Below are 15,806 nucleotides of genomic sequence, written 5' to 3'. Positions count from 1 at the left end.
AGCGCTGTTGACAGGAAGTTGTTGTTGCTATGGAAACAAGGTGACGGAGATTAAGGGAGAAAAAGTAATATCTATATATAAAGATATAATATGAAGACGGAGAAAGTAAACAATAACGTTATTGTTAAGTGTTAGCACCCCCCGAAGAGACACACGCTCTTACTTGATATTGGAGTTTTCAATAAATTCAATTTGGCAGCTGCAGCCAAAAAAAACGGAAAAAAACAAATGAATATCCGAATAACGAAATTGGAACCCGAGAAAGTAACCGATAAAGGTTATGGTTAAGTGTTAGCACCCCCCGAAGAGGCACAAGCTCTTACGTTGATATTGGAGATTTGAATAAATTCAATTTTTTTCAAAAAAAACGAATATCCGAATAACGAAATTGAAATCCGAACCTGAACGAACGAATATTTGGGTACAACCCTAATTCAACAAGCGTCTCATCTCTAATTAAGCCCTCACTCCTCTCACTGTCGTAAAGGCTTCATCATCTCACTGAGCTCTCACGGGAAGTGCAGAAACACACTCACCATCAAAACTAAGCACAAAGTTATCAGTAGTGTCTATCGAAGGGGGGGGGGGGGGGTGTGAGCAGAGTTCAGTGGCATCGCAGGAATGTGTGATCCAACTATCAGCTGGATCGGTTGCCTAACAACAACAACAGGTTATTACTGAGTTCCATCTGAGGCGGGAACTGTTGCATCGTTTACCTCCATAGACTTTTTGGCACCAGCTTGTTTTTGCTTTCTTTTTCTGGTTCCCTCCTGCAGCATATCTCATACACATAAGCTGTACGTTAGGTTTTGATCCGTGCATCTTGGGTTACTTGCTCCTGGAAAGCCTGTCGTTGCATGTCTTGTTTTGAATTACTGACATTGCATTCACACAGACACAACTGCACATTTACATTCTAACAACTATCGGATGTACACGTTTATATTGTACTGCAGATAACGCGGCACTTTACTACTTGTTTTGTACTTCTGGTTGGATAATAACTGCATTCCGTTGTCCTAATACTTGTACACTGTGCAATGACAATAAAGTTGAATCTAATCTAATCTAAAATAGTTCTCGTCAGTCATTTTAAAAGCTCAAACAAACACCACACTCGTAATCTCATCCCCTCATTTCCAACAAGGATAAATGCCTCAAAAGAATAACACATATTTGAAAGCAGCATTAACAAAGAGTCTGAAAGCCCGAGCAACACCAGAACCTGATTTAACACCTCTGAAAGGTTTCAAATCAAACGTATGTGGCGTACTGCACAGTGTGTGTTATTTTTTAGGGCTGTACCCGAATATCCGAATATTTGTTCGTTGGAGTACTATTCGGCTTTCAATTTCGTTATTCGGATATTCGTTCGTGTTTTTTTCGTTTTTTTTGGCTGCAGCTGCCAAATTGAATTTATTGAACACTCCAATATCAACGTAAGAGCTTGTGTCTCTTCGGGGGGTGCCAACACTTAACCATAATGTTATTGTTTACTTTCTCCGTCTTCATATTATATCTTTATATGTAGATATTACTTTTTCTCCGTTAATCTCCGTCACGTTGTTTCCATAGCAACAACAACTTCCTGTCAACAGCGCTAACTCTCCTTCAAAATAAAAGCATGTCCATACAAAATAGGAAGCCAAGCCAAATTACACTTAAGACATATACAACTGCAACGAAAGTAACAAACACAATGCGATATCCTTTTCAATTTCAAAGAACACAAATTGGGTTACTTTAACAAATAACTATAAAACAACAATACTGTAGATTAACAAAATGAATGCCGTGGAAAAACCAAAATACACGGTACCCCGCGCTGGCTGAATATTCGCTGCTGATTACTACCGAATATCCGGAGCCCGAAAAATGGTATTCGGGACAGCCCTACGTCCATATCGTGAACTTGAAGGAGTGTGTAGCAGCAGCTGTGTGTTCTCAGTGTGAACCACACAATCAGAAAGTCACAATCAGTGCATTCAGTTCCTGCAGTGCTGAGCAACCACATGGAGCAGACTCTTATTTTAGATGAGTAGTTGACTTTTGTGGGTTCTTTTGAATCATCTTGAGAGTTGGCTAACTAGCGTCCGCTCACGCCGCCATCATAACAGAAGTATTTGTGTTTACTTTACAATATGTGCCAAGTACAGCTTGATATTAACACTACAAAGGGACATTTTGACCACCTTTGGTAAGGCTGCGTAAACCAGAAAACCATTAAACAACCCAACAGAGATCTAGCATTCTGCAGGATAACGCCACAGATACAATCAGAGCCTCATGCCAGCCACATTCAACAACAACAACAGAGCCTCAAAACAACCAAGCGGGTTCAGTCTGCTTTTTAAAAACCAACACATATGTTAAAGGTGGGGTAGGTAAGTTTGAGAAACCGGCTCGAGATACACTTTTTGTTATATTCCATGGAATGCTCTTAACATCCCGATAGCAATGAATATCTGAAGTGCTTTGACAAAAACTACATTAAAAAAAGTCATCTGTGGAAGCCGTGGCGCTGTAAAAAGCTCGACCAATCATCTGAGCCGGCTAAAGTAACTGGATGGCCTACCTGCCTGCCTGCCTTCCATCTGTGCACTAACTTATCTTGTACCCTCATTGGTCATGTGCACGTTCGTGTGTGTTGGAGGAGGGGCTCTGTAAGGAAGTCTGAAGGAAGTGGAAGATTTTCTCCGGTCGTGTATTTGCAAATTCTAGCGATCTCGAGCTGGTTTCTCCAAAATTATCTACCCCACCTTTAAGAGAACCCGGTCCAATAGACGTTATAAAAAAAAAATACTCAAAATGGAAAGGAGAGACAGAGGTAGGCCTCCAGAGGATGAAAGACGGGAGCAAGAGAGGAAATGTGGGTCAAACAATGTGTGTGTGCGTGCGTGCGTGCGTGTGTGTGTGTCTCTTGAACCAGACCACGGCTTCTCGTGCGCAGACTTCCAAACCACAGTGACACGACATCAGGCGGTTTCCACGGTGACTGCAGCCATCGGGACAAAAGAGCTCCGAAGCCTTTTGTGTGTACTTGTGTGCGTCTTTGTGTGCACGTACAGTGTGTTTGTGTGTGTGTGTGCAGATTTGCAACAATGCACAACATAAGGGAATACAATTTGGTCAGTGTGGAGATGTGTGCGACGCTCTGAATGTGTTTGGACTACTTTGTGTGAGACAGTTTACAGACTCTAACTCATTTACAGACAGTTCTTGAAATAACTGCAGCTGAAAAGTCTTTTTTGTTCCCCCTAACTTAGCGTTGCTGTTCTTTTAAGGTCGTGAGTGAAAAAATAGAAGCACTTCACTTAAAGTTTCTTAGTAAATATGAGAATGAAAACCTTACTTTATTGCAGCCATCATATCAGGATAGTTAGCAAACGTGTTAGCAACAGCTGTTTTTCTGAGTGTGTGTTGAAGAAGGAAAAGTCAATAAAGATACCATGATGGCTTGGTGTAGGATTACAATATTTGATAAACTGTTAAAGTGGACATATCATGCTATATTTGAAACATATATTGTAGGGCCATACCGATACAAAACATGTCTGTGAAGTGTTTTTTTCAAAATACCAAACAGATCTCCCGTTGTAGCCATGCCTCATACTGCTCAAACCCCTCTTTTGCAGCCCTGGTAGAGAAACGCGGATCTTGGGTCCTCAGGAGGCGGAGCTAATGCCTGATCAGAATTCTACCGGAGATAAAGTTAAATTCTGCTGTGATAAAACGCCATCCTATTTAAACCACGTCAAGGATCATTTCTGAAACAGTATGGAGCTCAAGCTTTTTCTCTTGCGGGTTTATCATTTTTTAGTGCTCTCCAGTACAGGTTAGCTCTGAGTGTTTGCGAGGCTTGCTAATGTAAACAAAGACCAGATTACGTCCAAAACACGTCAGGCATTGTTTCTGATAGCAACTTTCTGTGGGTCCGCCGCCGATTTGACGTCCGTTCGGATGGAATCTGTATCCGCTCGTTGAACACCCGTTTTTAAAACATTTGGGTACGGAGGAAAAGAGAGAGGGTTTTATTTGCCGACGCTGCGTGAGTTCCCCGACGCACCGGGGACACATGGTGATGTATAAAAGACACCACAAAGTGCATTTTGCATGATAGGTCCCCTTTAACTATATATATTTCCCCCTGAAAAATCAAGTGCAACTTTTGCCCCTTGATCTCGGTTTTAAGCCTTTTTGGACATTTAAGCATTTGCTCGCTTTTCAAAACAGTCATCAGAAGAAAGATATACCAGAACAATGCATTAAACCTTTGGCATGAACACTATGACATCATTATATCCACACCCTCTGCTGTCCAGTCACACAGTCTGAATTACACAATCCCACATGCATGCACCGACTCAGGAGGAGTGTGAGTCAGCAACCTTGACATCGAGTTTGAATTTCAAAGACAAAATGCTGCATGAATGAAGTCCACGTTAAAAACTGTCTGAGTGGCCGTGATTAAGAAACCAAATCAGGGCGGAAAGAACCAGCTTCATCTGAAATGTACCGTCGCCCTGGAGATGCTGGACATTTTCTTTGTGCAAAAGCTCTTCAGTAAACTCAAATCCTTCCTGCAAAAGAACGCCCCCCACTCTCTATTACCCGAATCCCAAGAACAGGAATGAAAGGCTTTGCAGGAGGGGAAGTGGATTCAGAGAGGCACGCAGCGTCACGACAACCGTTTCAGTTTTACACAGCAGGCTGACTCCAGGTCTGACTCACAGACTGATGATTAATAATAAGATGACTTTTAGATATTGTCACTTCTCGTTGTGCGGCTACAGGTGGATGTCTGGAAGTACGTTCTGCTTTAGACTGAGTCAAATAAGAGAGGGGGAACCTGCCAATGCTCACAGGACACACACCGTCCACTTTCCACACACTCTGCGAAGTGTCTGAACACGAACACACCTCAGCTCGTTTAATCACTTATATCCTGATCCTAAATCACGGCATGTTCCCAATTAAAAACCCACCTGTTCAAATCTGCCTTCTCACTGTAGTGCTCCCCATTATGTGTTTCATGTGTGTCCACTTGACTGTCTCCTCCATGATTTCCTGTTGCCTGTTAGCGTTTTCTTTCTTTTTTAAACACGGTGTCCTTGGGTGTCATGAAAGGCGCCTACAAATAAAATGTATTATTATGTTTGAATTGTTTTGAAATGGCAGACAAACACACCCTTTGCACTTGATTCAAAATGCAAGTTCTACTCATGTGAAATTGAAGATCTACCAAATAGCTATTTTAGGAATCATTGGTGTCCACTAGAACAATGATCATATGTAGTGCTGCGTACCGGTACGCCGAACCGGTACTGGACTTGTAAAAAGTTTCGGTTCAAGTCCGGTTAAAACCGGAACGTCGGGAACCGGTACTTGGACTCGCAAAAAAACCAGCACTTACGTATATTCTGGTGTCTGTGGTTATTTAAACATTCCCTGATGAACGTTATTCAGTGTCAATAAATGAGTGCTCATCCCAGTGTGCTCAGTGTACAACATCACATGTCGTTTCACCTTCAATTCACGGTTTGAAAACGTAGCATTTCGCCACGTGCTAATGCTAACCGGAAGTGAAGAATTTTCAGAATAAAAGTATTAAGTTAATAGTTAGTGAACTTCCGTTTTTTTAAGAATAAAACTGATTTAAATTAAATAGTGTATTTAATTCAAAATTACGCCATATCAACATTGATTTTAATTTCTAACAGTATGTACATCACTATGTATGTAGTATGTACTGTATAATGTACACATGTAGAGTTGTAGAAAATACATGGTGTACAGACAGTACTGTACACTCTGACTGTACATACAGTGTAGCCTATACTGTATAGTAGGTGTGTAACAGTGTAATGCGTATGGTCTACTCTACACTCTACCTTTCAGCAACGTTTTAGGGATTTAGGCTCAGTCAGCTCAGGGACTGTTTGGTTACTTTAGTTTGGTAAATGAAATAAATGTTAGAACTTTGTAGTAGTTCACTGTAGTTGCTGTCATAGACTCATAAGTCATTTATAGACTAAGTGGCAAAAACAGTTTTTTTACATTTGTACTTTGTAGAGAAATGTCGACACAAGTTGGAAGGGAGCACAATAAACCTGACGAGTTTGAATTTGAGTTGATTATGAGTTAATTTTCAATTGATAATTAGCTCACAATAAGTTCACTTTAGTTACTCACACAACTTGACACAAGCCATGGGTTCAGGTCCGGACTTATAAGTCCGGACCTGAACCTGAACCTCCGGACTTGAGTCCGGACCTGAACCTGAATGTGAGTCCAGGTACGCAGCACTAATCATATGTGTAATCAAACAAATGGAAATAGGTTGACGGCACGTGACTTGCATTTTGAATTGAGCCGTCCCTTTATAGACGCTATCTCTTTACGTATTAGTGATGGGAATTCCGGCTCTTTTTAGTGAGCCGGATCATTTGGCTCGGCTCACTAAGAAGAGCCGGCTCGTCATGTCACCACGGTTTACCACGGAGGCTGGTTTTACTTCTAGAAATGACGAGACAAGTGTGACATAAATCGGGGGCAGGGTTAAGGACTCATCAGTGGATGCCGATCACATGATGAGGAAGACACAAGGCCTGCATGCTGACGAGATGCTGTCACACATGCCTCTGGAGGAGCTTTGAAACGGACCAGGAGGACGAGAGAAAACGGTCATTGAATAATTCACAAATGCATCATTAAATCATCCGGGTCACCCTGTAGTGGTGACCTGCCTCTGTTAGCATACAAAGGCAAGAGAAGGGTGAGGATTGGAAGGAGTACAGTGAGAGTTAGCAGAGGATATGGCTCTGAAGACAGAATCAGATTAGACCACAGACACAATGACATACAGGAAATACGGTGTATACGTAAGCATCCCTTCAAGAGCAAGAGGCAAACAAGACTTCCGCATGTTTGCCCGGAATACTGCGACAGGAAACACGCCAACGGTGGGCTCATGCACCTCATCACAACTCATCTCATCTCGTTACATGTCACTGGTGCAGTGTCTCAGGGACACAACGACAAGCTGACTGCAGTGGGGTTTGAACCTGCTATCCTCAGCACATTATCCCACTGCGCCACACATCTCCTGCCACAGACCTTTGTCTTTACCCGGAAATCATTTCAACCTAAACACGTCTTTCCTCAGTCAACTTTTATACGAGGGATGTCTGGTGACTAACTAGTCGATACCTAAAAGGAGTACAATTCCATTATTCTCGCTACGAAGGCAATAACAAGGTAAAAAGTCAATAAATCCAGGGTACTTCAAAAAATACTCCGTTAATACAATTTGAATACTGTTCACTGGAAGTTCATTTCCCCTCTCTCATATGTCCTTATTAATGCTGTTAAAATAACTGGCTGTTTTCATCTTTCTCGCCCATCTTAAAAGTCTACAATTGAACACGAACCCCACAGCCATTTGTACCTAGTAGTGCAAGCGTTCCCACCATCGTGCCACTCCATTCAAACTGTCATCATGTTTCTTTGTGCATATAATCGACCCTCCAGAAAAACGCGATTCTGCCATCGCAGAATTTACCGCATAATCAGCAAAATGGCGCAGATTTTTAAAAGGCCGCATAATTCCCGCATTTTTCCACACAAAGTTGAGGGGAAAAAAAGTTAACTCGTCTTGACGTGAAGTGATGATGATAATGATGCCGCGACTTCATCAGCTCGTGCATCACAGAAGGTAAACAACACCGTAGAGTAGGGTTGCCAGAAACTGACCATGATCAAAATCGATTATTCGGCAGCCCTGGCGAATAATAATCGATTATTCGACTGACCCCCCCCCTTCCTCCAAGTTTACAGTAAAACAAACTGGTGGTGTGATCAATGGCCATTTACAATTATTAATACTATTACTATTATTAGCCTTAGTCTATATTTTGGTTGAAACTAAGCCAGAAAAAATAAATAAAAATAATAATAATAAAAATATATATAAATAAAATCGATTTTTAAAAATAATATTCGATTATGGAGACTGTAACGAATATTCGAATAATCGAATAATCGCTGGCATCCCTACCGTAGAGTGAACGTGTGGCGCTCACACGAGAGAGAAAACACCAAGATGAAAAAATGTAATCCATCTATCTGCTAAAGACCGGGCAACGCAGTTCCCCGATGTCTCGCACGAAAGTGGGGGGAAACTATTCTGCACCCCGTGCAACTGTGATGGAGCATAAGAGAACATCGACGGTGACGACCCACTTTGATTCATTCAAACATTCGAAAATACTTTCTGCTGCTGCGGACAAGAAAGCCAAACAACTCGCGTTCACCGAGGCATCGACCTCCAAAACCCTTTCGTGGTCTCCAAGAAACGAGATGAGGAGCCTACAAGACTGAAGCTGGTCAGATAACGAACGAGTAAATGAAAACAGAATGAGGCGGAGAAGTGTGTGTGTGTGTGTGTGTGTGTGTGTGTGTGTGTGTGTGTGTGTGTGTGTGTGTGTGTGTGTGTGTGTGTGTGTGTGTGTGTGTGTGTGTGTGTGTGAGAGAGTGTGTGATTAAAATAGCCCAATTGCTTTTACAATAAATAAACATTGGATGTGTTTAACTGAATAGTAAAGGGGTTTAACGTTAGTGGCAGGTTGTGTGTGAGAGAGAATAAATAAGACAGCCCAATATTTATTTTTTCCGCATATTTCGCAACTTCCCGCAATTTCACCGCATAAAACCACATAAACCATAAAACCCCGCATGTTTGATCGCATAATCAAGGATTTTAGCCCGCGTCTTTCTGGAGGGTCTAATATGAGACGGATGAATGGCTGATACTGTGCTCTTAATACTGCATCGAACCAGGTCTGGACCAATAGCAGTGCTTTAATCTGCATATTCTGACCAATCACAGGCAGGGCATTAGAGCCGGATGTGGGCGTCTGGGAGGACGATTTCCAGTCACTCAATCGGAGTTTTTGAAATTGAAAATCATTCAACATCCATCAGGCATTCGCAACTACGCCAGTGACTAAACGTACAGCCTTGGAACAGACACTCTTTTAGGACTTTGAGTTTAGGTATGCTTCATGATAAAGAGTGCACAACTGTAATTTATATACTATATGTTTCTGCTACTACCGTTGCTGTAGTATATCGGTCTTTTATATAACACTCAAGAGTATTTTATATTGTGTATTCTTTGTGGTGCATGTCTTTTCTACTGTAGATAATATATATATAGTTTGTAATGCCTGAACACATTGCTGCTTTAACAAAATTATCTCCCAATATGTGATGAATAAAGTATCTTTCTATCTAAATACATCATTTGAAAAAAATATTAAACAATTATCTAACATCGCTAACTCTATTCATTGCATGTGAAAGTGTTTGTCCCATGCATTCTCAGTCTATAGCATGACACACAGGGGTTCTGCAGAGATGTGTTTCCCACAGCAGCCACACACACACACACACACACACTTCAAATCCTGTGTGCTGCGGACACGCTGGAATCACCCCTCGGGGATTTCAATGATTGCTCCAACAGGCTGACTGTGAGCAGCACTGACTCAGCCTTTGTCCCGAGAGGGGACAGGAATTCTTAAAATTCCAGGGAAACCATCAAAGCACCAAGGAGCAGGGCATCCCTAACACACACACACACACACACACACACACACACACACACACACACACACACACACACATTGGGGCCCTGGGGCCACAGTCTTCCTCATGAGAAAGGAGTATTCAGCACAACAGCCAGACTGCTGTAACACACACTTCGTCACTGCCACCTTCACCCTATACATATACGAGCGTCATGACTAGGGATGGCTATCGCTAACATTTTAACAGTTCTACTATTCTTACTGATTCTGCTTATCGATCTTTTTTATATGTTTTAATGGTAAATCTAAACAAATTGGAAACAGTATCAGTCGGGGCTAATCAATCCCATAGCGAGGCCGAAAATGTGGCCATTTTGGTACCCATTCCTACTCATTAGCAACGCACTGGTCAATATGGGGTTACATTGCCATGGTAACAGCAAACACCCAGAGACAGCCACACACATTCAGGCGGCCATCTGAATGACACACACACACACACACACACACACAGTACCACAGCCAGCGTCACTCTGACCCCGATGAAAGGCAGATTGTGAGGGGCTATTTCTGGAGAGCCTGAAAGCTCTGCAGCGATGGAGGAAGTGGCTGCCCACAGGCAGGCACTGCTGGCAGCAGCATCATACACACACACTCCTCTCCTCCACACACACACACACACACACACACACACACACACTCTGACTCGCAGCTTCATCTTGCTTTCTATCCGAGAGGTTTCCATGTCTCCTTCAAGCTGCATGTAGTTGCACTCACGCTCTACTGAGTGCATCTGCGAGCAAAACATAAATTAGTCACAGCTTTGTCACGATAACGGTATTTCATCCGTCCTCCTAATGTGTTGTCTTTCAGTGGAATCGCAGGTGAGATATTGTCACAATAGCGTTGTTTTAATTGTATAAAGAAATGTGAAATGTTGTGAAGCCTTATCTTTTCTCTTCACTTGAAACTCTTGCGTTGTTTTGCACTTGCGTTCATGATTAAAAGATAACTGTTCATTCTAGTTGTGACTTGCGTCTTCCCACCGGTTAGTGGGTTGCCCCGTGTTACTAATGAATAGGGCCCTCCATGCAGACGACTGCCTCTCAGAGACGCCTTTGGTTTCATAAATGAGGCCCCTAATGTTATACTGCACAGGCCGTGTGAGCGGTTTCATATAGAGCCACAAACAAGGTACGGAACAATGCCTCAAAGCTTTTGTTTTATTTACGATCGTATTGGAGCAGCCACGTCCCAGCTGTACCATCGTGACAACACGGGCGGTAACAGAGGCAACCTGAGATTTGTAAACACAAAGCCTGCGTGCTCAGTCCGCCCTGGGTGCATCGCTGTGTGCCGCGCTGCCTTCTAGTGTTGTGAATGGCCCTAATTTCACTGTGCGCTGTGTGCGTGTGCGTGTGCGTGTGCGTGTGTGTGTGTGTGTGTGTGTGTGTGTGTGTGTGTGTGTGTGTGTGTGTGTCACTAACGCCTGAAAACAACTATTCTGCATTGTGTCAGGCCGCCACTGCAATGACCAACACTCTTAAACTGCTCAGCCAGAGGCACACAGATGGAGCTACAATAGAGCCTGTATGTTAGCATCTGTGTGTGTGTGTGTGTGTGTGTGTGTGTGTGTGTGTGTGTGTGTGTGTGTGTGTCTCCACTGTCTTTAATGAGAGTGCCTTACACAGTTGCCGACGCGCCCCTTTCCTGGCGCGCGCGCACACGCACACACACACACACACACACACACACTCGAGCCTCCCTCAGATCCTCTCCCCAGCTTCCTGTTTGGCCCTTGGACAGCGTGTGCATTCGGCTGCAGTGGCGCAGAGGAACCGCTGTCAAAACACAGTGACAGGCTCTAGAGACATCTATACAGGAGGGACCACACCCCGGCAGCCACGATGGACTCTTCCAACCCATAAGCAGCCATCTTGTCTCTCAGCAAGATCCACTGATAGCATCACTTAGCATCTAGGTTGAGCCCAGTGGGAGCAACCTGACACCTAAGAGACAAATGCAGCGGGTGGATAAAAGGCTTAAAGCTCTGCCTCCAGGTTTGCATCTGTTTAACGAGTCAGAAAGGGGTTTTGGTCGTGAACAAGAAAGCGTTCTGCCTGCAGGGTGTTTCTGTTCGTACACACCCACAGGGTGTTGTGTTCGCGCTCTGATGATGTCATACCTGAAAACCTGTCAGTGCCCACGCTTGCAAAACATTGCAGTGACAACCAGCAAACAGTCACACACACACACACACACACACACACACACACACACACACACACACACACACACACACACACACACACACACACACACACACACACACACACACACACACACACACACACACACACACACACACACACACACACACACACACACACACACACACACACACACACACACACACACACACACACACACACACACACACACACACACACACACACACACACACACACACACACACACACACACACACACACACACACACACACACACACACACACACAGGATGTATGAAGTATTCAAACACAAGAGGAAACTCCACTGTGCTTCAGAATTCCTTGTATTCTTATGATCGAGGACCATTTATTCTAAATAGTGTTTTCTTTGAGAGACCATGCAAGGCCTGTTAATAATACTTAACGGCTATTTCTCATTTGATTTAAGAGATCTTAAAAAGTTGTAAAGGGTTTATTTCTTCGCCTTTGGGTGTTCACATTATTGCATCAGTTAATAAAGCTTTTCATAGAAACTCAATAATCTGATACACACTCTGCACTGCTTTAGTGCCATTAAATGCAACACCACATTTATGAGCGTACTGCTAAATGGAGTGGATCCCGTAATTAGCATCCTTATGTGCCGGATCCAGAATCGGCTTTTAATTGAAGAACGATTTTGGATTGAATAAAGAACCAATGAAATACTGAAATATTTCAAACTCAAAATACAACCTCCAAAGTGATCGTAGCTTTTTGGAAATCGTGGGCGTCAGAATCTTAATTCAGCCCCGAACGTGATACCTCGAGGCTGCACAAGAACCTGATAATTGATTACACATAATGCTGCGTACCGTTACGCCGAACCGGTACTGGAGTTTCGGTTCAAGTCCGGTTAAAAGCGGAACGTCGGGAACCGGTACTTGGACTCGCAAAAAAACTAGCATTTACGTATATTCTGGTGTCTGTGGTTATTTAAACATTCCCTGATACACGTTATTCAGCGTCAATAAATGAGTGCTAATCCCAGTGTGCTCAGTGTACAACATCACATGTCATTTCACCTTCGATTCACGGTTTGAAAACGTAGCATTTCGCCACATGCTAATGATAGCCGGAAGTGAAGAATTTTCAGAATAAAAGTATTAAATTAATAGTGTGAACTTCCGGTTTTTTCAGAATAAAACTGATTTAAATTAAATAGTCTATTTAATTCAAAATTACGCCATATCAACATTGATTTTAATTTCCAACAGTATGTATGTACATCACTATGTATGTAGTATGTACTGTATAATGTACACATGTAGAGTTGTAGAAAATACATGGTGTACAGACAGTACAGTACACTCTGACTGTATAGTCACAGTGTATACTGTGTGTAACAGTGTAATGCGTATAGTCTACTCTACACTCTACCTTTCAGCAAAGTTTTAGGGATTTAGGCTCAGTCAGCTCAGGGACTGTTAGGTTACTTTAGTTTGGCAAATGAAATAAATGTTTGAACTTTGTAGTAGTTCACTGTAGTTGCTGTCATAAGTCATTTGTAGACTAAGTGGCAAAAAGTGTTTTTTTTACATTTGTACTTTGTAGAGAAATGTCGACACAAGTTAGATGGGAGCGCAATAAACCTGACGAGTTTGAATTTGAGTTGATTATGAGTTAATTTTCAATTGATAATTAGCTCACAATAAGTTCACTTTAGTTACTCACACAACTTGACACAAGACTTATAAGTCCGGACCTGAACCTGAACCTCTGGACTTGAGTCCGGACCTGAACCTGAATGTGAGTCCAGGTACGCAGCACTAACTACACACAATGAGAATCAATCAAATGACTCCCCATCTCTGGACTGCCAATGATATGCGAGGATCTGGACAAACTACGAGAGCATAAGACAGTATCAGAAGGGAAGACTGTGCAGAATCGTATCGATCGAGCTGCAGAGGATGAATATCGGAAGTGAATGTTTGCTGCCGGTGCATTACATAATTGCAAGGATGATGCTGATGGTAACAATTAAGGCTATTGGGAATGTTTAACCCAATGCCTCCACCTAAAAGCAGAGAGGAAGCAGAAGTAGGGCAACGCCAACAATCATCATCACCCTCAAGTGTTTGGTTTTACAAGGCATGGGAGCCTTGATTCATTAGAGCCACTGAGGCTTTAATGTCTGGGTCCCAGATGCTTTTTACTGGCCCGTTCTGCTCTGCAATGCATTCAGGCAGTCGAACAGGAAGGAGTTTCTGCAGCGTTTGCAGTGTCCACATTATAACATCCTGTATTCACCCCCACTAAAAAAATTAAATACAAGGTGTAGTAATAAGTGCAATGAGAAAAGTGATGTTGGTTGCTCCAGCATAATCAAGATAAAAGCCAGTTTCCCCGCCTGGCTTTTAGCCACAGAGGACTTGACATGTTACAATTTGCCTCTTATGAATAAATCATAGGCAGAAAATCCACTCTATATAAAAGACTCGTTACAAGATGCATGCTTCCATTTGATAGTTGGGTTGAATATTTCATGATTAAACGAGCCATTATACTGCACAGATCTAGGCCAAGGCTCCAGCTGAATGGGGGGGGCTCAGATAACGGTCCAAACCCCGTCCCAACAACACAAGGGAACACAGCTCCGGTCCGAGGGGGCTCAGGGAGGGGCAAAGCAATCTGGGTTAATCCACACAAAACACACAAAGAAAACACCCAACAGAACCCGCCAAGGAGAAGCATCGATTTCCAGTTTTAAAAAAATATATATATTAGGTTTAAAGAAAATCCAAGCGGAAATAAGCAGGGTTTTAGTGCATAACGTGAGTGCTCAGGATCCTGCAGCCACAACACTGACAACCCGCTGTCCTGCAGATTCTGTGCAAAGTTTAAATGGCGAATGTTGCACAAGAAATATGTGTTAATGAGAGACAACTGGGGAATGTGGAGCTGAAACTGTGAATAAATCAGTCTTAGGGCACAGGCTAACACGTAGCTAGCACATAAAGTTAGCCTTACTTTGCTGTCATCATACTAACACCTATTCTTATGCCTAAAATTCAAAAAAACATGACTCAAAGGTAAACCACTGCATTAGAGTGGTTCATTCAATGTATTTCCCTGTTTGAAATGCATGACATTAGCTCAGAGGTTATTATTTAAGCACACTAATCCCAAGAGGCCTAGCGCATCCTCGGTGTAAAGTTGACGGCTAACTACCCGCTGACGTCACCTAGCGCGGGTCAGTTGAGAGTAACGTTGCGGTCCCCGCCTCCTTCTGTTTACCAACGGCTGTTAATACGCCGTTAAAAAGCTAGCAGCTAACAGCTAACTGAAGGGACCCACCTCGCTTGTCGAGATCGTACCCGACCACCAGATAGTAGTCGGCGAGTCTCGACATCTTTGGAGCTCACGGCCACAAGCCTGTCTCGTTAAATCCTTCTTCTGTTTTTCCCGTCAAATTTCCATTTACGTCCTACCGGCGATTGACACATGACGGGCGACAGTAGCATCCTTCCTCCAGCTGCACACCGCCGCCATACTGTCAGCCTACTGCCTGACAGAGAGTCTGCGCACTGAGGCACGAAAGGGAGGGTCAGGAATGTCCCGTGCGAGGAGCCTCGAGCTCGGGGGCCACAAATCTGACCAAACCCTGTTATAAACCACGATAAAAATCCAGCAGTACCCTCGCTAGAGGGCTTATTTTTTTGGACAAATATTTGTATTGGTATTTCTGGGTTTTTTCTCAGCAAAAGACATTACACAAATGTAGGAATGTCCCCCATATTTTATAGAAGGGATATCAGAATCAGAAACGGGTTTATTATCAGGTTGACACGTACGAGGAATTTGACTTGGTGTCGTGGTGCATACATAAGCGAACTATATTAAGAACTATAATATTAAGAACACTATAATAACATTACAAAAAAATAAGAAAGAAATGTAGTAAAATCGAAAATAAAATAAAGCAGTCATTGAAATAAAATGC

At 42.8% G+C, this 15,806-nt stretch overlaps 1 protein-coding gene across 1 annotated transcript in view; it reads right to left on the bottom strand.

Annotated features, from left to right (window-relative positions):
• The window catches only part of sbf1 (SET binding factor 1), a 73,283-nt gene extending 57,911 nt beyond the window's left edge, over positions 1-15,372 (bottom strand). The window contains exon 1 of the mRNA XM_034112512.1: positions 15,161-15,372. Coding sequence (XP_033968403.1) covers positions 15,161-15,215 — 55 coding nt within the window. The 5' untranslated portion in view covers positions 15,216-15,372. The remainder of the gene's footprint in view (positions 1-15,160) is intronic.
• Between the last annotated feature and the right edge of the window lie 434 nt (positions 15,373-15,806).

Source organism: Pseudochaenichthys georgianus, chromosome 23, assembly GCF_902827115.2.
Source record: "Pseudochaenichthys georgianus chromosome 23, fPseGeo1.2, whole genome shotgun sequence".
NCBI lineage: Eukaryota > Metazoa > Chordata > Actinopteri > Perciformes > Channichthyidae > Pseudochaenichthys > Pseudochaenichthys georgianus.
The sequence above is the reverse complement of the archived record's forward strand: the minus strand, read 5'-3'. Positions and strand labels throughout refer to the sequence as shown.